The sequence below is a fragment of the Hylobates moloch genome, unplaced genomic scaffold (assembly GCF_009828535.3).
Source record: "Hylobates moloch isolate HMO894 unplaced genomic scaffold, HMol_V3 SCAFFOLD_20, whole genome shotgun sequence".
Lineage (NCBI taxonomy): Eukaryota > Metazoa > Chordata > Mammalia > Primates > Hylobatidae > Hylobates > Hylobates moloch.
The window spans coordinates 31,759,853-31,785,609 of NW_026652295.1; the positions used below are offsets into that span (position 1 = coordinate 31,759,853).

General features: G+C 51.1%; 5 protein-coding genes across 9 annotated transcripts in view; 3 read left to right on the forward strand and 2 right to left on the reverse strand.

Moving 5' to 3' along the window:
- The window catches only part of VPS52 (VPS52 subunit of GARP complex), a 22,433-nt gene extending 16,737 nt beyond the window's left edge, over positions 1–5,696 (reverse strand). Inside the window, exons 1-12 of the mRNA XM_032140546.2 lie at positions 5,404–5,696; positions 4,026–4,110; positions 3,841–3,893; positions 3,586–3,661; positions 3,332–3,399; positions 2,856–3,031; positions 2,341–2,491; positions 1,950–2,050; positions 1,707–1,839; positions 1,524–1,581; positions 1,030–1,163; positions 399–554 (exon numbers count right to left, since the gene is read on the reverse strand). Coding sequence (XP_031996437.1) covers positions 399–554; positions 1,030–1,163; positions 1,524–1,581; positions 1,707–1,839; positions 1,950–2,050; positions 2,341–2,491; positions 2,856–3,031; positions 3,332–3,399; positions 3,586–3,661; positions 3,841–3,893; positions 4,026–4,110; positions 5,404–5,493 — 1,281 coding nt within the window. The 5' untranslated portion in view covers positions 5,494–5,696. The remainder of the gene's footprint in view (positions 1–398; positions 555–1,029; positions 1,164–1,523; positions 1,582–1,706; positions 1,840–1,949; positions 2,051–2,340; positions 2,492–2,855; positions 3,032–3,331; positions 3,400–3,585; positions 3,662–3,840; positions 3,894–4,025; positions 4,111–5,403) is intronic.
- A 95-nt stretch (positions 5,697–5,791) lies between these two features.
- Positions 5,792–10,758, forward strand: RPS18 (ribosomal protein S18). The gene is made up of 6 exons (XM_032140548.2): positions 5,792–5,942; positions 6,446–6,544; positions 10,044–10,130; positions 10,212–10,313; positions 10,423–10,514; positions 10,638–10,758. Exons 1-6 carry the CDS (start codon positions 5,871–5,873, stop codon positions 10,711–10,713), a joined length of 528 nt encoding a protein of 175 aa, XP_031996439.1. The 5' UTR covers positions 5,792–5,870; the 3' UTR covers positions 10,714–10,758.
- Positions 10,759–11,344: 586 nt separating this feature from the next.
- Positions 11,345–13,060, forward strand: B3GALT4 (beta-1,3-galactosyltransferase 4). Of its 2 annotated transcripts, XM_058432501.1 has the most exons (2): positions 11,345–12,540; positions 12,654–13,060. In XM_058432501.1, exons 1-2 carry the CDS (start codon positions 11,656–11,658, stop codon positions 12,702–12,704), a joined length of 936 nt encoding a protein of 311 aa, XP_058288484.1. In that variant the 5' UTR covers positions 11,345–11,655; the 3' UTR covers positions 12,705–13,060. The 2 variants fall into 2 exon arrangements, with proteins under 2 accessions (XP_058288484.1, XP_031996452.1); XM_032140561.2 differs by having other exon boundaries at positions 11,345–13,060.
- A 283-nt stretch (positions 13,061–13,343) lies between these two features.
- WDR46 (WD repeat domain 46) lies at positions 13,344–23,417 on the reverse strand. Its single transcript, XM_032140560.2, has 15 exons — positions 23,303–23,417; positions 22,997–23,206; positions 22,807–22,887; positions 22,551–22,663; positions 22,341–22,428; positions 22,148–22,209; positions 21,797–21,901; positions 21,538–21,688; positions 21,289–21,424; positions 20,991–21,090; positions 14,787–15,100; positions 14,571–14,665; positions 13,999–14,094; positions 13,732–13,845; positions 13,344–13,609 (listed from the first exon to the last, which is right to left on the reverse strand). Exons 1-15 carry the CDS (start codon positions 23,369–23,371, stop codon positions 13,511–13,513), a joined length of 1,833 nt encoding a protein of 610 aa, XP_031996451.1. The 5' UTR covers positions 23,372–23,417; the 3' UTR covers positions 13,344–13,510.
- A 45-nt stretch (positions 23,418–23,462) lies between these two features.
- On the forward strand, positions 23,463–25,745 carry PFDN6 (prefoldin subunit 6). 4 transcript variants are annotated; one of them, XM_058432502.1, is made up of 5 exons: positions 23,463–23,481; positions 23,971–24,121; positions 24,370–24,440; positions 24,522–24,646; positions 24,912–25,745. In XM_058432502.1, the coding sequence occupies exons 2-5, from the start codon at positions 24,058–24,060 to the stop codon at positions 25,039–25,041; spliced, it is 390 nt and encodes a 129-aa protein (XP_058288485.1). In that variant the 5' UTR covers positions 23,463–23,481; positions 23,971–24,057; the 3' UTR covers positions 25,042–25,745. The 4 variants fall into 4 exon arrangements, with proteins under 4 accessions (XP_058288485.1, XP_031996454.1, XP_031996455.1 ...); XM_032140563.2 differs by lacking the exon at positions 23,463–23,481 and adding an exon at positions 23,659–23,829; XM_032140564.2 differs by lacking the exon at positions 23,463–23,481 and adding an exon at positions 23,659–23,821.
- Positions 25,746–25,757: the final 12 nt, after the last annotated feature.

Genomic DNA, 25,757 nt, shown 5'->3' on the forward strand with positions numbered 1-25,757 from the left:
TTTTTTTTTTTTTTTTTTTTTTTTTGAGACAGGTCTCACTCTGGAGTGCATGGCTTACTACAGCCTTGACCTCTTGGGCTCAAGCAATCCTTCCACCTCAGCATCTCAGGTAGCTGGGACCATAGGCATACATCAACACACACCCGGCTAATCTTTCATTTTCTGTAGAGATGAGGTTGTTGCCCAGGCTGGTCTCAAACTCCTGAGCTCAGGCAATCCTACTGCCTTGGACTCCCAAAGTGCTGGGATTATGGGCATGCGCTACCATGCCCAGCCAAGGCTTAGACATTTTAGAATGAGGTGATCCTGATTTCAGTTCTACCAGTCAGGACCCCACTATGCTGCTGATGAAGACTGGGGACAAAGGTGTTGAACAGTATAGGAAGTAGGAGTCTTACCAGGGTCATGCTGAGTGTACGGCCCATGACAGCATGGAACAGGTCATGTGCAGCCGGGCCAGACACAACAAAAAATTCACAGATGAAAAGGTATTCGCGGCAGGAATTGTCTAGGAGGGCGTAGTGCTGGCTGCGGAAGAGGGCCTCAAATGGATACTGGGAGAGGAGGAGTAAAGAAGAAAAACAGAAGGGATGGACCCCAACACTGACTTCCCATGGATATGGCTGGAAAATCAGTAAACCTGAGTAATAAGAGCTAGGCAGACCCTTCTCATCTATCTAGGTCCAGGCTGTCAAAGAGCAAGCTGAATGGGCACTGAAAAGGTGGGGGAACATAGGGGTACAAAAAGGGCCTACACCTACCTGCTGTTGCTACTCCTGCATCCACCTCAACACCTGCCTCTGACCGTCATTCCCCTCATCCAGTCTCTCCCCTCTGCATGCCCTTAAGTCAATGGTTCCCAGCTCTTTTCACATCACAGCAGGCTGGAGTGATTGGAGAAGGCCACTCCCAAGTCTAAGGGGATTAAGACAGGGCCTGCAGGTTGGGAAGCTCTGCCCTGAAGTCTGGCCTTCCCTCCCCGCCATGCTCAGAGCCTCTTTCATGACTGAAGCTTGTTCCTCCTCATACCCTCTGCTCTCCACGCTGGGCTGTGTGAGGCACCAGGATGGGGGCCTCAAGTTCAGTGGGGGAGATGACAGAGCCGCGGGTTCCTAGGGTGAAAATGGTGTTCCTGCTGCGGAGCGATGGCTTTGAGAAGAATCGTAAGATGGGTTAGAGTTAGGGAAAACAATGAGACCATAACTGGGCCCAAAGACTCACTATCTGCGGGGACCCCAGACAGGCAGACATGGCCTAGCCAGCCCTCTTTCCCATTACTGGGGCCCCACGTGCTGACATCTGTAAATGGGCTTCAGGGTGTCTCTCCCTCCCCTGCAATCATATGCAAAACTATGTGTCAAAATAATGTGTGCATCTTTCTGGGGAGGGAGACTATAGCTTTCATCACATTCTAAAAGGTTTCAGTCCCATAGGAAAAGGTAAGGAGCAGTGCCTTGGTGGCTGGAGCCGAAAGTCCTCCCATTCTCAAGGCCTGGCATGAGGGTTCCCCAGTACTAGGATATCTTTCTTCGCTGTATCTTCCACACCCATTAGATCATCTTTCTCAGCGACTTCCTCATACTAAGAAAAGAGAAAAGAGAACTGATAACCGTGTCTTCCCACAACACAATAAAATATTCCTTGCCCAGGGATGTCCCCTCCTCCCAGTCCATGTGCCCAGGAATGCCTCTCCCTCCTGACCTTACCTGCACCTTCATGAGCCGCCCCAGGTAAGAGCGGTAGTAAGACAGGTAAATCTTGCTCAGCGTCTCCACGTATTCATCCCTGATCTCCTTTGCTGTTGCTCGTTCATTGCCCAGCAGAAACTGATAGAAGAACCTAGGGGGTCAGGAACATGTCAGTCTACCTGTCTCCCAAGAAACCAGATGGCCACATTAGGCTGCTCAAAAGCTCAAAGGCCATCCCATGCACTTCCTTGGGGTTGTGACCTGTACTTCAGCAGGGCCGTCTGGGGGATCTGATAGTTGGTCATGGGTTTCCTGAAGGAATAAATCTTCTGGAGGATAAACTCTCGGATCTTCGTCACTGCCTAGATGTGGGGAACCAAACACATGGCATGAAGCTGCAACCCTTTTGCTGTATGAGAGGAACTGGGGGAAGCAACAAATGGTAAACATAGGCAGAAGGGTGGTGAATATCTCTTTTGTATTTCTCAAGATTTTCAGGGAAACCCAGAGAGGCAAGAATGGGGCTGCCCAGAAAAGGCAGGGTGAAGTTCTTGGAGACAGGCTACAGTGAGCTCTGCCAAGGAAATCCATAGTGAAGATCTTGGGAAGGCTGCTTCCAGTAGCCTCCAAGGTATCCATCCCTACTTCCCACCTTGACCCGGAGCCGATCGAGCACGCCTCTGACATCTGCGCAGGCTGCTGTGCCTCTAGCTTCCTGCTCTCTGACTGCGGCTGCCTTGGCATCCAGCTCCTGTAGCTGCTCCAAGAACCTGGGCTCTGTCACTGGAGCCTCCAGAATTGCCCTGGGTAGCAGGGAGGGGTGGGATGAGTTACAAGGGAGACCCAGACATCCCTAAACCAGATCCAGACCACACTCCTTACCTCCAGCCCCTGTCATCTCTACCACCTTGCATTGTACCATATAGTCAGGACACACGTACAAAGTTTTCTATTCCTGGACCTCCCCACTATACACCTGATCTTACATCATTCTTAATCTTAATCTTTGATGCCTAATGCATGCCTAAAAAAATGGTGGTTAACCTGGCTACTAATTTCTAAAAAGCACTTAACCTGGAGCCAGGAGACCCATATGGTAAATAGGGTAGGTCACCCCAGCCCATCCACCTGCTATGGACATTATGACCCTTCAAACTGGTAACTCACGTGACCAGAGCAGAAGGCACCACCAGACCATCAACAAGCTCCCCAAGTTTCCCCCGAACTGCCTGGCGATTTCGAAGTCGAATGTTCATGGCTCCTGACTGTTCCTGCAGTGTCCGGATCTCAGAGCTGATGGAGCTGAGGTCACTCTGAAAAGCTCCCAACATCTGCTCCATTCGCTGTAGGGAGGGTAGATGTTGCTGGAGTGCTATAGGGTTTGTAGGGGATAAGTGGGCCACCAAAGACTCTTTGTGAAGTCCTCAGTATTTATCAGTCCTTGAGGGTGGCAGATGATGAGACACCCCAGATTATCAGGAAATAACATTAAATATGGCAGTAATAACAAAAAAGGCTCCTGAAGTCATCTTGAAAATGACCCTAACCTGTCCCCATCTTGAGGCTGATGACCTAAAAATGGCACCAGAGTCCATGATCTGGTTCAGAGTAGCTATTAGGGGTCACAGGTCATGATTACTAACCTCCAGGACAGCATCACAGGCTGTGATCTGGTTGTGTAGAGATGCTATATTCTCACTCTCTTGAATATCTGACCCACAAAAAGTCAAGGGGCCTCATGGTGAAGATGGGAGATCCTCAGATTTGTACTAACTCTCCAGTTTCTCTTTGAAGTGACAGAAACCTCAGAGATGTTGACCCCAGCTGGGACATCTGTACCGCACGCCACAAAATCCCCATGTCAATAGCACCACCCCTTCCCTCTGCTGGAGGATACAATCCCGAATGGATTTCTGTTCAATCTGCTGTAGCTCCAGCTCAACTTGCTTTGAATAGTGACGGAGATCTACACCCTGGGAGAACATAAAAATGACAGGTCAGAAGGAAGTCTCAGTAAAAGGACACTGTAACAGAATCAGTGAAGGACTAAAGGGTCAGATACCAAGCTGATACAACAAAAGCAAGAGACTGTTGTTTTTCCTTTTGGGGGAGAGTAGATAGAAGGGCAGATTAGTACAGGGGAAAGCCTCACCGTTTTAAGAGCTTCCTTTACCAACTCATCCTCCAGATTTGCCTGAATGTGAACTGGAAATAGAAGTTTATCATAAGGGTCCAGCTCCACAGCTCCCTCTCCCCACATTGAGTATCTGCACACCAATCCCTACCTTATTCCTTCCAGCCCCCATGCCTCAGATTACAGGTACTGCCATCACTTACCATCCACTTCATCCAGGATGAACTCATCAGAAGTGATATCCAACTCCCCAAGTTGCAGTGGTTCCTGGAGCCCAGGACCACCCGCCTGGAAAGGGATAAGTTAATGGGAGTAGGGTACGGTGAAAGACAGAAAGAAAAAATATAATTGGATATCTCCAGTCCTTCAAGTGAGAAGGAGGTGCATTTACTGGGAGCCACAGGTACTGCTTTGAAAAATTCTAAGAGTCTCACATTGTACCCACTCTCCTATTTTGTGCTGATGGGTAAGGAATACGACAAGGAGTGAGACGATCCAGTGAGACAGTGGAGGTAGCCCAGCATGGTGGCGGGCTCCTTGTAGTCCCAACTACTTAGAAGCTGAGACGGGAAAATTGTTTGAGATCAGGAGTTCAAGGTCAACCTGGGTAACACAGGGAAACCCGTCTCAAGAAAAAAAAAAAAAAGTAAAAGACAAGACAGTGCAGTGGAGGCCGGGCGCGGTGGCTCACGCCTGTAATCCCAGCACTTTGGGAGGCCGAGGCGGGCGGATCACGAGGTCAGGAGATCGAGACCATCCTGGCTAACACGGTGAAACCCCGTCTCTACTAAAAAATACAAAAAATTAGCCGGGCGTGGTGGCGGGCGCCTGTAGTCCCAGCTACTTGGGAGGTTGAGGCAGGAGAATGGCGTGAACCCGGGAGGTGGAGCTTGCAGTGAGCCAAGATCGCGCCACTGCACTCCAGCCTGGGCGACAGAGCGAGACTCCGTCTCAAAAAAAAAAAAAAAAGACTGCAGTGGAGATGACCGAATGAGGAAAGCTAGGAATTGCAGAGGATAGAGCAGAACTTGCACTTAAATTTAAGACCCTCAGACTCCTGCCATCTTGGGTGTTCTATCACACCTCTGGGGAACCGCAGGCTTTCTAGAAATGTCAAAACACATAGTGTTTACCGGCGTGCCAGGTGCAATCTTATACATACTCATTCATCTAATCCTAACGACGATGTATACAGTAGGTTCTATCTTCCTCACCTTATAGGTGTGAGAAATGATGGCACAGAGAAGCTGGTTAACTTGCCCAAGGGCACACAGCGTGTAAGTGGCAGAGAGGGAATTAGAACCCAGGAAGTCTGGCTCCAGAGGCCATGTTCTTAACCTTTACACTATATTGCTTCTTGACTCTACCCCAAAATGTGGAGTGAAGTTGAAATTGTGCCCCAGAACATGAGTTTCAGCCACTAGAGTCCCGCTCAGGGTCGGGTCTGATCACAGGGAAGGGTACGGGGAGCCAAACAGGTAATATCACGGGTAGCAGCCAAGTTCCCACCCTTGTGCCTAAACCTAGCTCTGAAGCTAGGAGCACCGGAACTACGGAGGAGAAACAGCTCCGCGCTCTCACCAGCGGGCCCTCTTCCTCCTCCATATCTGAGGTCCCAGCCCGCAACACCAGTTCCCGGGCGGCAGCCGCCATGGTCGCAGCGGCGGCCATTCCCCGCAGCCTCACTTCAGGCAACTGTCAGTCCCGGCGAGTCCGTTCCCCGGAGTGGAGCTACAAGTCCCAAAGGGTCTTCCTCAGCGCGAAATCGTTCCCAGATATTTGAGTTAAGTTGTTTGACTCCAGCTGTCCCCTTTCAGCCCTAACCACTTCACCCAACTGCAAATGGAAATGTGGAAGTCTGAAGCACAAAGTAGCCCCGGAACCTTCGCTGTTCTCGTACCTATGAACCTTACGAACTGTAAAGAAGAGCGCACCGGAAGTTGTGTTACCCAAGCCATACTCTCATAAATCCAGCCAGGTCGCGTTGAAACAGTTTCCGGAAGCACTTCTCCTAGATCGCACCGCCTCTTCCTCCTGGAAGCTATATAATGATATCGCGTCACTTCCGCTCTCTCTCTTCCACAGGAGGCCTACACGCCGCCGCTTGTGCTGCCGCCATGGTAAGCCTGGAATCCGTGCCGTGATCCAACGACATCGCAACTTGGGCAAGGAAAGCCGGCTGTCAGGGTTCTGGAAACGTCCTGTTCTGAGGGCCTGCGACTTTCTGTATGGAGCCTTGGATCGCGTCCCTGGAAAGGGACACCAAAGATTTCCAATTCCGGAGAGCGGGCCCGAGGAAGGGTCACTGCTCGGGCGCACGGAAGCTTCCTAAGGCTTGGGCGTATATGGGGAACTCTGGCTTCCGCCACGCACTTTTGGGAATGGGCAGGAGACCTGCTTCCTCTCTCCAGAGGTTGCATTTTCCCAAGCTTGAACGTTTCATGTGCCTACTCTGCAGGACTGAGGAGTTTGCTCTGTGGTGTGAAAACCTAAGGGGTGGGGGGCGGGTGTTTTGCCACTTGTGACAGGCTTAACCTTTTTGTATGAAGTTCGTTTGTCTTATCAGCCTTACTGTTTGATAGTTTACTGTGTCTGATTTCTTCCCCCGTACTTTTTCAACTAGTCTCTAGTGATCCCTGAAAAGTTCCAGCATATTTTGCGAGTACTCAACACCAACATCGATGGGCGGCGGAAAATAGCCTTTGCCATCACTGCCATTAAGGTAAGTGAAGTAGGGTAAGGAATAGGGAATGTAAATGAGAATTGGGTTGTGAAGACATAAGCAAAAATGAAGCAAGGTTGGGGAGACTTGAGTCTCGTCCAGATCACCTTGACTGCTGGATTAAGAAAAGAAAGTGGTTCAGGGAGAGACTAACCCCTTTAGCATTTACCACAGAAAATAAGTGATTAAAGCCAAGAGAGTGGTCTAAGGTCAAGCCAAAACATTTCACCCGGGGAGGTGAGGAGAAGGTATGGTTGCTCACCCGAATTCGCTAAGATTTAACTGAACCATGAGCTTGTGAGATTCCTTCTAGATTCGGTTTCTTTACCCACCCCACCATCATAACAGCAACCCTTCCTGCGAAATTTATATTACCTGAGAATTGGAGGATTATTGGGCATCTTGAGGGATAAGTAGAAATGCCAACAGATAAAAAGTGTGAAGAAGCCCGTGGATGGAGGGGGGAAGAAGTCTGAGCGGAATATTTACTGAGATGCCATAATTGACACTCCTTTCCTGTCAAAGTGTGAAGGAGTACATCTATCTCTCTTTGGCTTTTAAGAATCGAATCAATGAATGCAAGAATATTATTTCACTTGAGTATTTCTCTCCACAAACCTAACAAACTCCTGGCTTTCTAGATACATAACGTTCTTTTTTTTCCTTAAGTTGGAATGTGTAGTTAGTTGTGGAAATAGCCTACCAGTATGTGTCCATGGGTGCTGGGCTAGGCCTGTCTTCTTGGCTTTTGTTGTATGGTAGGTACTTAGGCGACATTAGGGAATGGATAGTAGTAGGGATACCGTTGGCTTGTTTGAGGAATTTGTAGAGGGAAATTCCTTCTGTTGGGTGCTCTGTGAAACTAATAAGGCAGTGTGAAATACGGTACTTATTTCAGAGACTGGCTGTGAGGCTTAAGTAGAGGCGCAGCATTCAGAAGTGTAATAGAGAATAACCTTCATGGGTGTATCTAACTAAAAATTAGAAATCTTATTTCATCTGTATCTCTTCCCACACCCATTTTGAAGTAAATCTTTTCATTTGTAAACATATAATTTAGCGGATCACGAGGTCAGGAGATCGAGATACTAAAAATACAAAAAAAAATTAGCCGGGCGTGGTGGCGGGCGCCTGTAGTCCCAGCTACTCAGAGAGGCTGAGGCAGGAGAATGGCGTGAACCCGGGAAAAACATATAATTTAATTTGAGGCTTAGTGCAGTGGCTCACTTTCGGAGGCTGAAGTGGGCAGATCCCCTGAGGTCAGGAGTTCGAGACCAGCCTGGCCAACATGGTGAAACCTCGTCATTTAATTAATAAATAAATAAATTTGAAAGATCCTGCTATCTTCTGAATCAACCTAATAATTTGACCTTGGTCGTGTTTATTTATTTATTCTGAGACAGAGTCTCGCCCCATCACCCAGGCCGGACTGCAGTGGCGCAATCTCATCTCACTGCAACCTCAGCCTCCCAAGTAGTTGAGATTATAGGCACACGCCCAGCTAATGTTTGTATTTTTAGAAGAGATGGGGTCTCATCATGTTGGTCAGACTGGTCTTAAACTTCTGACCTCAGGTGATGCACCTCAGCCTCCCAAAGTGCTGGGATTACAGGCATGAGCCACTGCGCCTAGCCACATTTATTTTTTGAGACTGTCGCCCAGGCTGGAGTGGCGGAATCACTGTTCACTGTAGCCTGGACAACCAGGGCTCAAGTCAATCTTCCTGCCTCAACTTTCCAAGTAGTTGGGGCTACAGGTGTGCACCACCACGTCTGGCTAATCTGGATCTTGCTGTGTTGTCCAGGCTGGTCTTGAACTCGTGGGCTCAGTGATCCTCCAGCCTCAGCCTCCTAAAGTGCTGGAATTACAGGCATGAGCCACGGTGAAGCCAACCCTTGATCTCTTTCTTGCAGATAGGAACTGCCATTTGTTTTAGTTTCCTGGAGCCGACTGTAACAAGTTCATATAAACTAAGCAGAAAATTACTCTGCTGGAGGCACTTAAGAATTCTCCCTTGCCTCTTCCTGTCTTCTGGTGGTTGTCAGTAATCCTTAGTGTTCCTTGGCTTGTAGCTGCATTGCTCCAATCTGTTGCTGTCATCTCATGGTCCTTTTCATGTCTCTCTCATAAGATGATTTGTGATTGGATCTAGAGCCCACCCTAATCAAATATAATGTCATTTTACCTATTTCCGTAAAGACCTTATTTCCAAATAGGCCACATTCTGAGTTTCTAGTTGGACAAAATGAGGGGCAGGGCTTGCTATTCAGTTCATCCTTCACTCTCCAAGTCACTTTGGTTCATGAGTTTAGGTGGCATAGGTGCTAGTGCTGGTGTTGATGTGATGCTACCAATGTAAGCATTAGTTTCTTTTTATAATCACTTGGGCGGTCGGTTCTGGGCACTGACAAAATTGAGTTTGTGATCTTGGAATACTTTGATTATAGGAATACAGTGATTTGCCTAAATAATTGTGACCCTTAGAGATTCCGAGGAACTGACAGCCCAGTACCTTAATCAAAGCCTGTAACTCATAAGACCCTGGTTTACTGCATCAGCTTGCAGAGGCAGGCCCCTTGTTCTCTTAAATGCAAGAATCAGAAGGCACTTAGTGACAACTACATATGCTGAGCAATGAGGGAAAAAAGATACTGCCTGCTTTCAAAGGGTTGTCTATAATACTAAATTCTGTGTTCATGATTCAGTCGTGCTCCTGAACAAAGTTACTTTTTTCTTTTTTCGAGACGGGGTCTCACTGTCGCCCAGGTTAGAGTGTGGTCGCGTGATCTCGGCTTGATGCAACCTCCACCTCCCAGGTTCAAGCTATTCTGCTGCAGCCTCCCAAGCAGCTGGGATTACAGGCATGAGCCTGCCACCACGCTCAGCTACTTCTTTTGTATTTCTTTTTTTTTGAGACGGAGTCTTGCTCTGTCGCCCAGGCTGGAGTGCAGTGGCGCAATCTCGGCTCACTGCAAGCTCTGCCTCCCGGGTTCACGCCATTCTCCTGCCTCAGCCTCTCCGAGTAGCTGGGACTACAGGCGCCCGCCACCACGCCCGGCTAATTTTTTGTATTTTTAGTAGAGACGGGGTTTCACCGTGGTCTCGATCTCCTGACCTCGTGATCCGCCCGCCTCGGCCTCCCAAAGTGCTGGGATTACAAGCGTGAGCCACCGCGCCCGGCATTCTTTTGTATTTCTAGTAGAGACGGGGTTTCACCATGTTGGCCAGGCTGGTTTCGAACTCCTGCCCTCAATGTCATCCGCCCACCTGGGCCTCCCAAAGTGCTGGGATTACAGGCATGAGCCACTGCACCCGGCCCAAAGTTAACCTTCTATGGAATGGTTTATATCTGGAAAGGTGGGTGAGGAAAAGGTGACCTAGGGAATTGCAAAATAGATTATTGCAGATCCTACCTTTGTGAGCTTTTTGAATAATGAGGCTATAAAGGAATTAAAAAATCAGATTCAACCCTAATTCCGAAACCCCTCACTTCATTCAGGGTGTGGGCCGAAGATATGCTCATGTGGTCTTGAGGAAAGCAGACATTGACCTCACCAAGAGGGCGGGAGAACTCACTGAGGATGAGGTGAGGACAAGGAAGGGGGCTGGGGCTGGGGTCAGCCTCAGAAAGGGGGCCATCTAGATCTGACCTCATCCTGCCTGCTAGGTGGAACGTGTAATCACCATTATGCAGAATCCACGCCAGTACAAGATCCCAGACTGGTTCTTGAACAGACAGAAGGATGTAAAGGATGGAAAATATAGCCAGGTGTGTACTGAAATGAGGGCAGGATTAGAGGAAGGGTGGAGGGTCCTGACAGAATTGGGCATAGGAGGTCAGGGGATAAAACATCCCTTGCCCCCTCCTCTGAATCCAGGTCCTAGCCAATGGTCTGGACAACAAGCTCCGTGAAGACCTGGAGCGACTGAAGAAGATTCGGGCCCATAGAGGGCTGCGTCACTTCTGGGGGTGAGTGGGGGGTCTCATCTCCCTGCCTACCTCGACTCAGCATTCCTCCTACTTGCTCTTCCTTTTCCCCAACCTTTTGTTTGGGCTTTGTGTGACCTATGACCCTTCTCTTTTTACCTGCAGCCTTCGTGTCCGAGGCCAGCACACCAAGACTACTGGCCGCCGTGGCCGCACTGTGGGTGTGTCCAAGAAGAAATAAGTCTGTAGGCCTTGTCTGTTAATAAATAGTTTATATACCTATGGCTTCCTGTCCTTTCTGTCCATTCTAATAGGGAATGTTAAAGTGCTGGGTCCTTTTTCCATTTAGAGCTGCCCTACTCAGTTGCCCACACAGTGCTATTAGTTTTAGCAGTGGTGATGCTGCAGACCACCCAGTCTCCCTATATGTAGCTAGTGATGTTCCTCTCTAAAGAGAAATGTGAGGGGAAAACAGTTCCCAGCCTTGAGGGGCTGACCCAGACTAGTTAAGAGACCAACCCCCTGGGGTTGGTGTGCAGCATGATTGTGGAGTGGGTAGCTGAGCCTAGCCAGTTGCAGTTCAGGTGAGTATGCAGGTCTTGGTCACTCTGGGTTTTTTTTTTTTTTTTTTAAAGGGGTCATCTAGTCATAAGAGAAAATCCTTCGGGCTGTGACCGAAGCAACAAAGGCAAAAACACCGACGTTGGTTATGAAGGGTGTGGTCTCCCTGGTGGAGTACGTGGGTGCGTTGGGATGGGGAGTGGCTGGACAGACCGGTCTCACTCCGTTTGGTGCCACTCCAGCCGCCCGGGTTTCCGCGCCCTGCCGCGCTGCTCCGACGCCGCTTCCGGCGGGGATGGGAGCGCGCAACGCGGAAGCGGGCGGCAGACCGGCCGCCGGGGCGAGGCGGGGGAGGGGCCGTGAGTGCCGCAGTCGGGCAGCCATGGAGCCAAGCTTGCTGGCGGCGAGGCCGCGGCGACAAGGTAGCCACCCCCGCAGCATGCCTCGACCGCGGTCCGCAGCTGCACCGCCTCTCCCCAACCCCCAAGGTGCGCTGGTCCCGGTCGCGCGCTCCGTCCTCCGCATCCCAGGCGTGGTCCATTAAGTCCCTGGCCGTGACCCAGGCCTGGGGAGCTAGTCTCCGCCCTTCGCTCTTACGGATCCCCTCGGAGTACGCCGCACCATGCAGCTCAGGCTCTTCCGGCGCCTGCTTCTCGCCGCTCTGCTGCTGGTTATCCTCTGGACCCTCTTCGGGCCTTCGGGGTTGGGGGAGGAGCTGCTGAGCCTCTCACTAGCCTCCCTGCTCCCAGCCCCCGCCTCACCGGGGCCGCCCCTGGCCCTGCCCCGCCTCTTGATCCCCAACCAGGAAGCTTGCAGTGGTCCCGGGGCCCCTCCCTTCCTGCTCATCCTGGTGTGCACGGCTCCGGAGAACCTGAACCAGAGAAACGCCATTCGGGCCTCGTGGGGCGGGCTGCGCGAGGCCCGGGGGCTCAGGGTGCAGACGCTATTCCTGCTGGGAGAGCCAAACACACAGCACCCCGTGTGGGGCTCCCAGGGGAATGACCTGGCCTCGGAGTCAGCAGCCCAGGGGGATATCTTGCAGGCCGCCTTCCAGGACTCCTACCGCAACCTCACCCTAAAGACCCTCAGCGGGCTGAACTGGGCTGAGAAACACTGCCCTATGGCCCGATACGTCCTCAAGACGGACGATGATGTGTATGTCAACGTCCCCGAACTGGTATCAGAGCTGGTCTTGCGAGGGGGCCGTTGGGAGCAATGGGAGAGAAGCACGGAACCCCAGAGAGAAGCTGAGCAGGAAGGAGGCCAGGTTTTGCACAGCGAGGAAGTGCCTCTTCTGTACCTGGGCCGGGTGCACTGGCGCGTGAACCCCTCTCGGACACCAGGGGGCAGGCACCGCGTATCAGAGGAGCAGTGGCCTCACACCTGGGGCCCCTTTCCACCCTATGCCTCAGGCACGGGGTATGTGCTGTCAGCGTCTGCTGTGCAGCTCATTCTCAAGGTGGCCAGCCGGGCACCCCCTCTCCCATTAGAGGATGTCTTTGTAGGGGTAAGTGCCCGACGAGGAGGCCTCGCCCCAACACAGTGTGTCAAGCTGGCTGGTGCCACCCACTACCCGCTAGACCGGTGCTGCTATGGAAAATTCCTGCTGACGTCCCACAGGCTGGACCCCTGGAAGATGCAGGAAGCCTGGAAGCTGGTGGGTGGCTCTGACGGGGAAAGGACTGCGCCCTTTTGCTCCTGGTTCCAGGGAGTCCTGGGCATCCTGCGGTGTCGAGCAATAGCCTGGCTTCAGAGCTGAGACTACCTCGGGCCACAGGAAAGGCAGGAACAGGACCTTCTCTCTCCCAGGCCCAACGCAGGGGCCCTCACTGGCTGCAGCTGATCTGTTTCCTTATACCAGATCCTCAGTCTCACTAAAGACAGGGATGTGGGAGACACCCAGGGGCCTGGCCCGCCAGCCCGAAGATGGTCATCAGGAAGAGAAAAAGAAAAAAATGCTGCAGTTGTTCTCTCAAGCTAGGGCAGAAGAGGGGTGTCAAGCTCCTCAATAAACTTGTCTTCACTTCTTCGAGTGCAGTGTGGTCTTCACCAGGACCCCCAGAATACCACAAACCTGGAAAGCCCAGAGGCTGCCAGACCCTGCTGCATGGGAAGGACATCTCCAGGGACATGGGAGAGAGGACAGCCTCTCTGAGGAGGAAGGCCCCTAAAAGGCAAAGCTAAGGCCACAGCAGCCACAAGGTATGGGGGTGGGGGTACAGGCAGGACACTGACCCCTCCGATCCTAGAATGGCCTCCTGCTTGGCAGCGGGGAGGAGAACAGGTCCACAAGATGATCCAGACACATTATCCAAAAAATTGCTTTCCTCTTTAATACCAACCCACCCCAGGAGACAGCTGTCCACCCCCAGTTGGAGAAGGGGCCACACTGCCCCCACCTCCTTGTTCCAGGGAACACTCATTTCCTACAGGTGATCTTGGGGAGAGACTGTTCCCAGGCAACTCTGGAGTCTGGCTCAGCGCACAAATCTGTCCAGGGCAGATGGCCGGGCCCCTGTGGGCTTGGCCTTCGCTTCCTTATGATGCTGCTGCTGAAGGCTCTGCCGGACCTTTTCCTGGGGACCGGAGAGGGGGAGGACACAGGCACAGAGTGAGAAGTGGCAGGCTGACAAGGGCAGAGGCACAAGTAGGAGAGTGCAGCCTGTGGAAGGCCCGGCCCATCCCAATGCTCATTTACCCTGTGTTCCTCATCCATGACCTTCCTCTTCCTCTTCACCAGGCTTGCCGTGGAGCTGCGGCCCTTTTGCTTTGGCTTTGGCTGGAAGGGAGCCTTAGCCTGCGGGTCGTAGCCCTGAGGGAGGGGACAGGAGTGAAATCTGTTACAGCCTCGGAGTCAGGGAACTGGCAGCACCCACCTACTGGCCGCACTTCTGGGGACAAGCCATGGTGGGGAGAGGATGGGGGGGAGAAGATGGGCCTGGGCATTCAGGGGCCTGTTCCATACCAGCCTCTCTATCTGCTCCTTCTTTCCCTGCTCCAGGGAGATGACATCCACCTCGGCCAGGGCTCGTGGGTCCAGACAAATAAGCTCTGCAGGTACCTGGGAGTGTCACAGAGGGACAGGACTCAGCAAGGAACCACAGGAGAGTAGCACCAAAAAGAGAAGCCAGGGAGGCTGCTGAACCCCTCTACCCAAGACCCCCAGCATGAGACCTCAGGAGAGCTTTCTCTACCTCCAACCCCAAACCACATGCACACCTTCCCCAGCAGCAGGGGCCTCACTCTCTCCAGCAGGGGAACCTCACCTCCAACAGGGGCAATCTCACCCTCTTCAGCAGGGGGGAACCTGACCCTCTTCCAGCAGGGGGAATCTCACCCTCTCCAGCAGAGGGAAACCTGACCCTATCCAGGAGAGGGGAATCTCACCCTCTCCAGGAAGGGGGAACCTGACCTTCTCCAGGAAGGGGGAACCTCACCCTCTCCAGGAGGGGGGAACCTGACCCTCTCCAGCAGTGGGGGGAATCTCACCCTCTCCAGCAGAGGGGAGTCTCACCCTTTCCAGCAGGGGAGCCTCACCTTCTCTAGCAGGGCCTTCACCTCCCACTCCTGGCGCTGCTTCCGGCTTCTGTATGGATTACTCTCCAGGCCATCAAAGTTGGGCTCACCGGCCCCTGAAGGGAGGGAGGGAGAAGCATGGAGCCATAAGAACCTTGGTCCAACAGCTCCAGCCCAGCTAAGCCCAGAGTTCATTCACTTCAAGCCCCAGCCCCCTCCATCCCCTGGCCCACTCACCAGGGACCAGCATGCTGGTGATGCCCCCAGTGTGCCCCACCCCCAGCACATCTTCAAAGGGGCAGAACTGAAGGCCATGCACAGGGCCTGAGAGCCGGTGGGTGAGGTAGGGCTGTTCAAGGGAGGGTGGGCTAGCCTTGCCCTGCCCTGCCCAGATGTTGACAACGTCACCCATTCCTGCCACCAGCAGTCCCCTCTGGGAGAAGGCCAGGTGCCCTGCTCCATGGGGCAGGGTCCGAGTGCTCAGAGGCTGGTACGTCCCTCGCAAGTCAAAGATCTTCAGCTGGTGGTCTAGGCCAGAGGTGGCCATGTACCTGGTGAGAGAAGAGGGATCAATTAATATGTCAGCAAATGGGTTTACCAAGCAAGCTGTGGCCAAGTCCAGGCATCAAGTCTGGCTGGGGAGAAAAAGATTAATAGTAATAACCACTGCCATCACCCTGAACACTCCGCAGGCATCCTCACCCCAGTTAAGCTGCATACAACTCTTACTATTTTTATTTCCCTTTAAGAGGTGAGGAAACTGAAGCTCAGGGAAAGGAAAGCTAGGTCAGTGAATGGTCAGGCCTGTCTCTTTAGCATCTGCCTCTAACCTGCTAACACCACACAGCCCTCTCAAGACACAGGCGTCAAAAGGAACATCCACACGACAGGCTGCGCCTAAATGTGATGTCCCCCTGTACACACATGCAGCACACAGCCCAGCAAGGGGAAGGAGCATCTGCAGTGGTCAGAAAGGCTTCATGGGAAAGGTGGGATTTGGGCCATTCTAGATAATTCTCAAAAAAGTACAGGAAGCAGATACACAGCAGGTTCAAATGCATTAACACCAGAGTGTGGAGACTGAGAGGGAAGCAGAGGTTTGTTAGCAGGATTGGTGGGAAACATGGTCAGGAAAATCAGGAGCGGACAATTTGTGGGGTTTCTTTAAAGTCAGACTGAGGACCCACAGCTCACGATCCCAACATTGCTCTCTGGCAGTGACAAATCACAAAGTGAAGGCTCCAAGGACTTGAGAAGACCTACTCAGGAAGTGGTGAAGTAACGCACTGGAGGCCCTTGCCCTGCCCCTCTGTGTGCTTTCCCTAGAAGGAAGGAGGGAAGGTTGGTGACCAAATCCTCTCCAGGAATCATGTACTGCATAAGTTGTTTACTTTCAGAAGTTGGAGTTTCTTTTCTTTTTTTGAGACAGGGTCTCACTCTGTTGCCCAAGCTGGAGTGCAGTGGCATGACCCTGGCTCACTGTAGCCTCTGCCTCTCTGGTTCAAGTGATTCTCGTGCCTCAGCCTCCCAAGTAGCTGGGGTTACAGGCATGCGCCACCACCGCTAATTTTTAGTAGAGCCGGGGTTTCGCCATGTTGACCACACTGGTCTTGAACTCCTGGCCTCAAATGACCTGCCCACCTTGGCCTCCCAGAGTGCTGGGATTACAGGTAAGGTTGGAGTTTCTATGTTCAAGTTGTTCCTTAGAGAGGGAAGCTGAAGGAGGACCAGCCAGGTAGGGGGTGTATGTTTGCCAAGAGGCCAAGGACTCTCTTTTTTGCCTTGGCTGTGAACCCAGGAGAGGGGAACTAAAGAGTTCTTATGAGCAGAGACTTGCACAGTGATGGAGCCCAAGAGAGGCCCAGCTGGATACTTCCGACAAGATAATCAGCGCCCTAACTTTACCAAAGAGAAGGGCCATCAGTGCAAACCAGGAATTACCGAGCACTCCTGGAACACAGGGTCACATCCTTTGGTGAACTAACAACTCAAGGATGCATGCTGGCTCTTCTCCCCTCTACACACCCATCTATGGGACTCCTGGGTAAAGACCAGCCCAGTGCCAGATGGGAGTCTACTGTACTACTAAACTTGCAAGCATCAGTTCGGCTTTGAGAAGTCAACCCAATCCAATCATAATACAAGCTACCAGAACACCTCTTAAGAAAGATGGTCAGCTTCATCACTGGAGCCCCCGTGGCCTGACAAGCTCCTGAGGAGGACCAGAGAAAAGCAGGGATGGGCTGAAGATCACAAGGACCAGAGCTGTTCAGCATCAAGGTGTTGATTAAACTTCAGGCCTCAGAGAACTAGTGACTAAGCCCTAAGCACAGGAGTGGCTGACCCAGGTAGCCCACGGAGGGCAAGCTACAGCTTTGGCCCAGTGGCCCAGAGAGGGCAGAAACCCTTGGGCAGGCCTTCTGACTCTCCTAGAGCCAGGCTGGTATAGATATGCAGTAAAAAGGGCAGAACCAAATCACTTGTTCACAAAGATACAATTACAAAGGCCGGACATGCTGGCTCACGCCTATAATCCCAGCACTTTGGGAGGGCAGGCGGGCCGATCACAAGGTCAGGAGGAGTTCGAGACCAGCCTGGCCAACATGGTGAAATTCCAACTCTACTAAAAATACAAAAATTAGCCAGGTGTGGTGGCACACACCTGTAGTCCCAGCTTCTCAGGAGGCTGAAGCAGGAGAATCGCTTGAACCCAGGAGGCGGAGGTTGCAGTGAGCCGAGACTACACCATTGCACTTCAGCCTGGGTGACAGAGTGAGACTCCGTCTCAAAAAAAAAAAAAGAAAGATACAATTATGGAAAAGCAAGGAGTGGGTGGTGGGGGGGTGGTCCCAGCATCCTGGAGACTTTGAATAAGCTGGTGGCCAAGCTGGGTGTGGTGGCTCACACCCGTAATCCCAGTACTTTGGGAGGTTGAGGTGGGAGGACCGCTTGAGTCCAGGAGTTCAAGACAGAGACCAGCCTGGGCTACATGGTGAAACCCCATCTCTACAAAAAATAGAAAAATTATCCAGGTGTGGTATTGTGTGCCTGAGTCAAATTCTGGGTGACAGGAAAATTCTGGGAGATGAGAGCAGGTCAAGAGAAACTTTAGGAGGCGGTGACCTATCCAGTGATGGACACATTGAGTCTGGGATGACAGAAGACAACTGTGTAGAAACTAATGGCATCGCCTGGGCCAGGCCTGGTGACTCATGCCTGTAATCCCAGCACTTTGGGAGGCTGAGGTGGGCGGATCACCTGAGGTCAGGAGTTTGAGACCAGCCAAGCCAACATGGCAAAACCCCATCTCTACTAAAAATACAAAAATCAGCTGCGTGCAGTGGCACGCACCTGTAGTCCCAGCTACTCTGAGGCTGAGGCAGAAGAATCACTTCCTGTAGTCCCAGCTACTCTGAGGCTGAGGCAGAAGAATCACTTGAGCCTAGGAAGCGGAGGTTGTAAATGAACCGAGATCGCGCCACTGCACTCCAGCCTGGGGGACAGATCAAGACTCCGTCTCGAAAAATAGTAATAAAATAAATAAATGCATCACCTGGCCAGTCATTCTCAAAAACCATAGCCATGGCTGGGTGCAGTGGCTCACGCCTGTAATCCCAGCACTTGCACTTTGGGAGGCCGAAGCAGGTGGATCATGATGTCAGGAGTTCAAGACCAGCCTGGCCAAGATGGTGAAACCCCGTCTCTACTAAATATTAAAAAATTAACCAGGTGTGGTTTGCGGGCACCTGTAATCCCAGCTACTCATGAGGCTGAGGCAGGAGAATCGCTTGAACCCCGGGGGACAGAGGTTGCGGTGAGCCGAGATTGCACCACTGCATTCCAGCCTGGGTGACAGAGTGAGAGTCCATCTCAAAGAAAAAAAAAAAAAAAAACCATAGCCACAAGTCTTTATACCTAAAGGATAACTGGAGCACCACACCAGGGCAGGCTCAACAATTCATCCTTTTATCTCCAGAACCTCAGCACAGAGCCCCGCCCACAGCAGGTGCCCAGTGAATACCTGACGACGAAAGGAATCAGAGGAAAATACAAATCAGACAGAAAAGCTGTGGAAAATGCAGATACTCCCTCAAGAACAGCAGAAATCCAAAGCAGACACCACCTCCACCCTTCACATCAGCCAGACCTGGAGAGAACGATCATCTTGAATGACAATGATGAACACAGCGCTCCCTATTTTGCTAAGTGCTGTACTAAAGTATATGCCTTAACTAATCTTAATGTCTACAACAGCTTTTGTAAGGGCTTTAAACCAGGGCTTGGTAAACTACTGCCCATGAGCCAAACCTGGCCCATCATCTAGTTCTGTATAGCCCACAAGCCAAGAATGGTTTTTACATTTTTAAGTGGTTGAAAAAAAATCAAAAGAATATTTTGAGACTGTGAAAACTATGAAATTCAAGTTCCAATATCCACAAATAAAGTTGTATTGGAACGTGGCCACACTCACTATTTACTTACACTGTGGCTGCTTTTGCTCTACAACACACAGCCGAGTGGTCATTACAGAGACTACAGCATCCTGATTTGCACTGTTGCTTTGTACACTACAAGTCACAGTGACACAGTCGTAAGTGCTTCACAGCATTTCAAGCACCTCACATATCACCTATCATTACCTAACTGTGTGAAAAGATGTTTTCAAAGATGAAATACATGCAATCTCTACAGATCAGCATGAACATGAATATCTACAGTCAAATTTGACCATTTGGAACACTAACTTTGTACATCAGTTAGGCAAAATGTTAACCTCAAAAAGAGAAATTCAGTTCTTCCCATTAGTAGATCTGTATTACACAAATATCATATTTGATTTTTTTTTTTTTTTTTCTGAGACAAGGTCTCACTCTGTTGCCCATGCTAGAGTGCAGTGGCATGATCACAGCTCACTGCAGCCTTAACCTCCTGGGCTAAGGTGATCCTCCCACCTCAGCCTCCTGAGTAGCTGGGACTACAGGCATGCACCACCACACCCGGCTAATTTTTCTATCTTTTGTAGAGGCAGAGTTTTGCCATGTCACCCAGGCTTGTTTCGAACTTCTGGGCTCAAGTGATCTGCCTACCTCAGCCTAACAAAGTGTTAAGATTACAGGCATGAGCCAGTGTGTCCAGCCTCATATTATTATTATTATTATTTTTTGAGATGGAGTTTTGCTCTTGTTGCCCAGGTTGGAGTGCAATGGTGCAATCTCGGCTCACTGCAACCTCTGCCTCCCGGGTTCAAGCAATTCTCCTGCCTCAGCCTCCCAGGTTGCCGGGATTACAGGCCCCCGCCACAACACCCGGCTGATTTTGTGGATTTTTAGTAGAGACAGGGTTTCGCCATGTTGGCCAGGCTGGTCTCGAACTGCTGACCTCAGGTGATCCACCCGCCTTGGCCTCCAAAGTGCTGGGATTACAAGCGTGAGCCACCGCACCTGGCCATATTATGTTTAATTTTATAACTTAAAAATGTATGGGCCAGGCGCAGTGGCTCATGCCTGTAATCCCAACACTTTGGGAGGCCGAGGCAGGCAGATCACCTTAGGTCAGGAGTTCAAGACCAGCCTGGCCAACATAGTAAAACCCCGTCTCTACAAAAAAATACAAAATTAGCTGGGCATGATGGCAAGTGCCTGTAATCCCAGCTACTTGGGAGACTAAGGCAGGAGAATCGCTTGAATCCGGGAGGTGGAGGTTGCAGTGAGCCGAGATCATGCCACTGCACTCCAGTCTGGGAGACAGAGCAAGACTATGTCTCTCTCAAAAGATTTAAAAAAAAAAAAAAAAAAAAGGTCAGGCGCAGTGGCTCATGCCTATAATCCCAGCACTTTGGGAGGCTGAGGCGGGTGGATCACTTGAGGTCAGGAGTTCGAGACCAGCCTGACCAACCTGGTGAAACCCTGTCTCTACTAAAAATACAAAAATTAGCCAGGCATTGTAGTAGACGCCCGTAGTAGGTGCCTGTAGTCCCAGATAACTCGGGAGGCCAAGGCAGGAGAATCACTTGAACCTGAGAGGTGGAGGTTGCAGTGAGCTGAGATCGCGCCATTGCACTCCAGCCTGGGCGTCAGAGCGAGACTCCGTCTCAGAAAAAAAAGTTGTGATAATTTGTTTTCTCTTGGTATTTAAATACCTACACGATACCCTTTGACTTTACCTCTTATCAGCAAATCATATCATATTTACTATCTGACTCTTTACAGAAAAAGTTTGTGGACCCTTGAAATGGACACTCATATTTCCATTTTCGGGGTGAGGAAATTGTGGCACACAGAGGTTATGAAATATGCCCATACTTGTAAGGCACATCAGTGGTAACACTGCGATTTAAACCTGGGCATCCTGGCTTTAGACTCTGTGCTCCTAAAGCACACTGCCTTGCACACCTTTCTGCCCACCTATGACTCCTAACACTTCATCCCACCAGTGACTTACGTGCCTGTAGAATCTACTGCCACAGCCCGGACCCCACCACGATGACAGAGAATCTTTGCCAGTGGCTCCTTCATAGCTGGACTCCATAAAGACACAGTACCTGGAAGAGAAGAAGAACCAAAGTTGCTAATACATACTTAAGCCTGAGGTTACTAAACATGGGAAAGATGGGAACTCAAGACCAAGAGATAACAAAAAAGGGAAATAAAAGGGTAACTTTAAGGGACTCACGAAGTACAAATATAGAAGAAAAGCAAGTCAGGATGGTCAGAGAGTCAAAACTAAGCCAGGTACTGACCATTGCTGTGTCCGAGATGGATGACGGCATTATAAGGGTTCTGACTCATAACATCGAGCCGCCCAGCTCGAGCATTCAGAGCTGCCACAATCTTCCCCACTGACACATCCAGGTAGGTTAGAAATCCTGTTTCTGACTGAGAGAGAAAGAGAGAATGACCCAGTCCTGATTGCCCTCTGCTGGGGTCCTAAAGGAAAGGTGGTCATCCCAAGGGCTTCCCCTCAGTTCCTGAGCTCCACGACCACTCACAGCTGTAGCCAGGAGGAAGTGGAAGGGCAGGAACTCAAGCCGTGTTACTCGGTCACAGCGGCGGACACAGTGGAGCTCAATGCCCTGATTGTCATAGATGTGGAGCCAGCGGTTCTGAGCAACAGCAAGCAGTGCCTCAGAATGGAGAAACCTGGGGGAGAGGAAGAGTGGTTCAATTGGGAAATGAGGTCACAGGCTATCATTCAATCAGGAATGGGCTATCTCACCCCAACTGACCGCTGACAATGAGGCCACTGACCGGATGTCCCGCACCGCCTCCATGACGTTGATCTCGCACATAAGCTTCTTTGTTACCCAATCAAGGGCAGCCACATGACCTCGGCGCCCTCCAAAAGCCAGGTGTCTGTTGGAGGTGAGGGGCAGGCAGGGTGTTAAGGCAGGGGACCACTGACTCAGACAACTTGAGGTCTGCCCCATGCCAGTCCCATCTCTCCAGGTGGGCAGACACATGTTGCTGTAGGTGCTCACCCTCACACCCAAGCAAATCGAAGGACCCTCCCCTCATCAGCAACCCAAACACACACTGGGAATGGCTGAAGTGGTTAAGGAAACACGTCTTAGTTTAAGAGTCACTAGAATTCAACCTTACCTTCCAGTTCGAGAGTAGTTTAGTCTGTAGGGTCCAAACTGCCGCAGATTCAAGTCAAAGTGCTGGGAAAGAGAAGAGTGAAAAAAAAAAAAAAAAATGAGTGCCCTGCAGTAACGCCTTCTTCTAGCCCCCATTCCTTTATTGTCCTGCACCACCAATCAATCCCTTGGCTCCTTTACCTCCTCAGGCTCACCTTGGCTGCACTTGCAATGTCCACAGCCTCCACAATGTCAGCCTGGCATATCTTTGCTGTGTCTTCCCCATCCTCCCCTTCCAGAAACCTGAAAGCAAGGGTTAGGACGGCAGTAAAGCTTCCCAATATGAAGCAAGTATACCAACATAAAAACGAGAAAAGACAGTCCTATAAAGCAGGGAATGGGGGTCCAGATTAGGGCCCACTCACCCAGGTTCTTCAGCAAGCAGCAGCTCAGAACGAGCAGCTTTGATACTTGTTTCCTCTTCCTCAGTTTCAGCCACCTCAAGTCGGCTTCGAGTTTTGGCTTTAGAATGTGGTAGCTATAACATTGTTGGTGAGGAGGAGTGGCAGAAGAACCACAGGATAAGTGGAGTCACAGGAGAGCTACCTGTCCCAGCCTCCATCCAACTCACCCAGACACTCCCTGCCTCCAACACTTCCCAACTCTCTGGCTGGACCTCACCTTTCGGGATTTGTCAATACGACAGAACTTCTGGACCACCTCCACAGGGACGGGGGCGCGGCCTGGGAATGGATCTTGGGCCTAGGGAAAAGAAGGTCGCAATTAGCAGACAGCCTTGGATTGACCCCAACCCTCTCACTCTCAAGGCACGATGCGGCCTGCCTCGCCACCCATCAGGTCCCACGCTCACCCCGGACAAGCTCCGCTGGGACTCCGGGTTCTTCCATTCTCGGGGTTTCTTCGGGATCTGAGGCTTCTTAGAGATCCGAGACTTCTTTAAGATGTGAGCATTTTTTGGTCTCTGAAGACGGAGCTCCCGATTCTTCTTGTTACGAGGAGGCCCTGGAGAGGCTCCGGCTGTGGTCGGAACGGTCTCTTCCTCCCAGTATCGCCGCGGTTTCTACAGGCACATCAGGAACTCTGATACTCCGCACTCACGCCCCGCCCCCCGACCCCACAGCTAAAAACTTCCTTTCCCACCCAGGGAGGCCGCTACCTTTCTCTTGGTCTGAAGTTTGTCTTTCTTGGACGGGACATCCTTGCCCGGCTTGGGGGCTATCTCCATCTCGCCCACCCGAACGGCGATCCACGTGCAAAACTCCTCTCAGCTGCCACACAGTCGGCTTGAAAACTCCCGGAAGCCCTCTGTCCTTCATCCAATCAGCAGCGTACCAGGTCTGAAGCTCTCTAGGTGCCATCTTCAGTGAGGGCACGCTCTCCTTAGAGGGGCGGAACAGTTTTTGGCACGTTATCGCGAGCGGCAGCTTAAGCAAGAGTGACTTAAAAAAGAAAGGCAGGTCCGGGGCCAGGGGCTGAATAGCGGTGCGGTTTCTTTTTCCGGATTAGTTTCCCCATCTTGCCTAAAAGTGTCCGAGTCTAGTCTTTTTAGCAGAACTGCACTCGCTAAACATGTCAGAACTACACTTCCCATCAAGGGTCAGAAAGAAACTTCCGGCACAGTCTTTTCCCAGCATTCCTTGTTTACTTCCGGGTTTATTACTACTGAAGGAAGAACGTGAGTAGGTTAGGATTTCGGTTGAGAGGTTTGGGGTCTTGCGTTTCGCCCACCATCTCCTGGGGACAGGGTGGAGTCGATATCCGGGACGGGGGCGAGGTTGCGGTGCCTCTCAGGGCTACCTCTCAAGAGTGCTATCATTTCCGCAGGCCAGATCAAAAAAGGGAGCTCAGGTACCTTCCAGAAAGTGAGACCCAGCGCCCTCGTCTCGCTCCCCGTACTCTTTCATCCCCGCCATGGCGGAGCTGATCCAGAAGAAGCTGCAGGGAGAAGTGGAGAAATATCAACAGCTACAGAAGGGTAAGGGAACAGGGTCAGTATGGCCTCGCCCAGTGCACTCACAACCCAAAGCCATTACCGAGATAAGGTTTGTTGCCCCATCTGGGCCCTCGCGGGCAGAGACTTTCCCGCCTCAGTGCTCTTCCCTATTCACTCACCCGCTGCCCCCATCCTTTTCTGCTTCCTCAGATCCATATCCACCTGACTAGGATTGTGGGGATAGGTGGCACATTTGATGTTTCTAATCTTGCCTTTCCTCTCATCCCCAGACTTGAGTAAATCCATGTCGGGAAGGCAGAAACTTGAAGCACAACTAACAGAAAATAATATCGTGAAAGAGGTGAGGGACTGGGATTTTTGGGGCGAGGAGGGACCTGTACTAGCCATGGTTCTGATCACATATGTCCCATCCCTCCATCAGGAACTGGCCCTGCTGGATGGGTCCAACGTGGTCTTTAAACTTCTGGGTCCGGTGCTAGTCAAACAGGAGCTGGGGGAGGCTCGGGCCACAGTAGGGAAGAGGCTGGACTATATCACAGCTGAAATGTGAGTTTTTATTCCACCACCGTGTGCTGCACCCTGTGATGCAAGTAAACCATTGGAGTAGAGGTGTTGAACCATTGCAGAACAGCTATCCATAGTGGCCCCTAGTCCTCCAGTTCCTCCAACCCTTTCCTTCCCTTTTAACCCCACTTCTTCTCCCTTCCCTAGATCTCAAGTTTTCCACCTATCTCTTTCTTGCGTTTAGCACTCTCCATAGTAAGTCCTACTAATTTCTCCCTTTCTGCTTGTCTCCCTTGCCTCTCCTTAGTAAGCGATACGAATCCCAGCTCCGGGACCTGGAGCGGCAGTCAGAGCAACAGAGGGAGACCCTTGCTCAGCTGCAGCAGGAGTTCCAGCGGGCCCAGGCAGCAAAGGCAGGGGCTCCTGGCAAGGCCTGACCCCATGGTGGGGGGAGGGGAGGGGAGGGAATGAGGCAGCTCTAGGATCTATACTGTAGCTAATAAAATGTAAAAACACCTGGCTCTGTTTCCTGACCAGGCACTTCTGTCATATCCCCACAGCCCCTTCCACTTTAACACACACCACCTGTATTACCCCCTCAGGTTCAAACTCTTGCACTTAGAATCTCTTTGTGGCACAGTGTTCTTTCTTGAAAGTGAAATCCTAAATGTCTTCAAACCTACTTCTTGCCTGTATATACAACCCTTAACTCTCCCTCATCTTGGTTGGCATGATTCTTTTGGAAGGGCATTTGCAACATAACATATTGCCAGGAATGTCAGTTTAATTGAAAAAGAATACACAGTTCTCTAACCTGAGGCCCCAGGATGAAATGTGGTTACCTTCCTTGCCAGCAGCCCTGGCACCTCTATTAGTACTTTTCAGCCTCTGTCTTCCTAGAATTTGCTTGAATGTAGCTTAAACTGACTTAAAATCCCAGCATGTAATGCTTTATGGTATAAGTCCTCCCAAGTTTATATGTTGTCCATAAAGTTGTTCTGCCATTTCCTTGTCCTAAAATTGTTTTATACACATTTGCAGCAAGGGACCAGTGGTAGAGAGGTTACTGGAGAGAAATTGTTCTGAGGAAACTTTTTTCACCAATACCTCACTTTTTGCTCTGTTCATGGGGGCAGAAAACATTGTGCCCCTT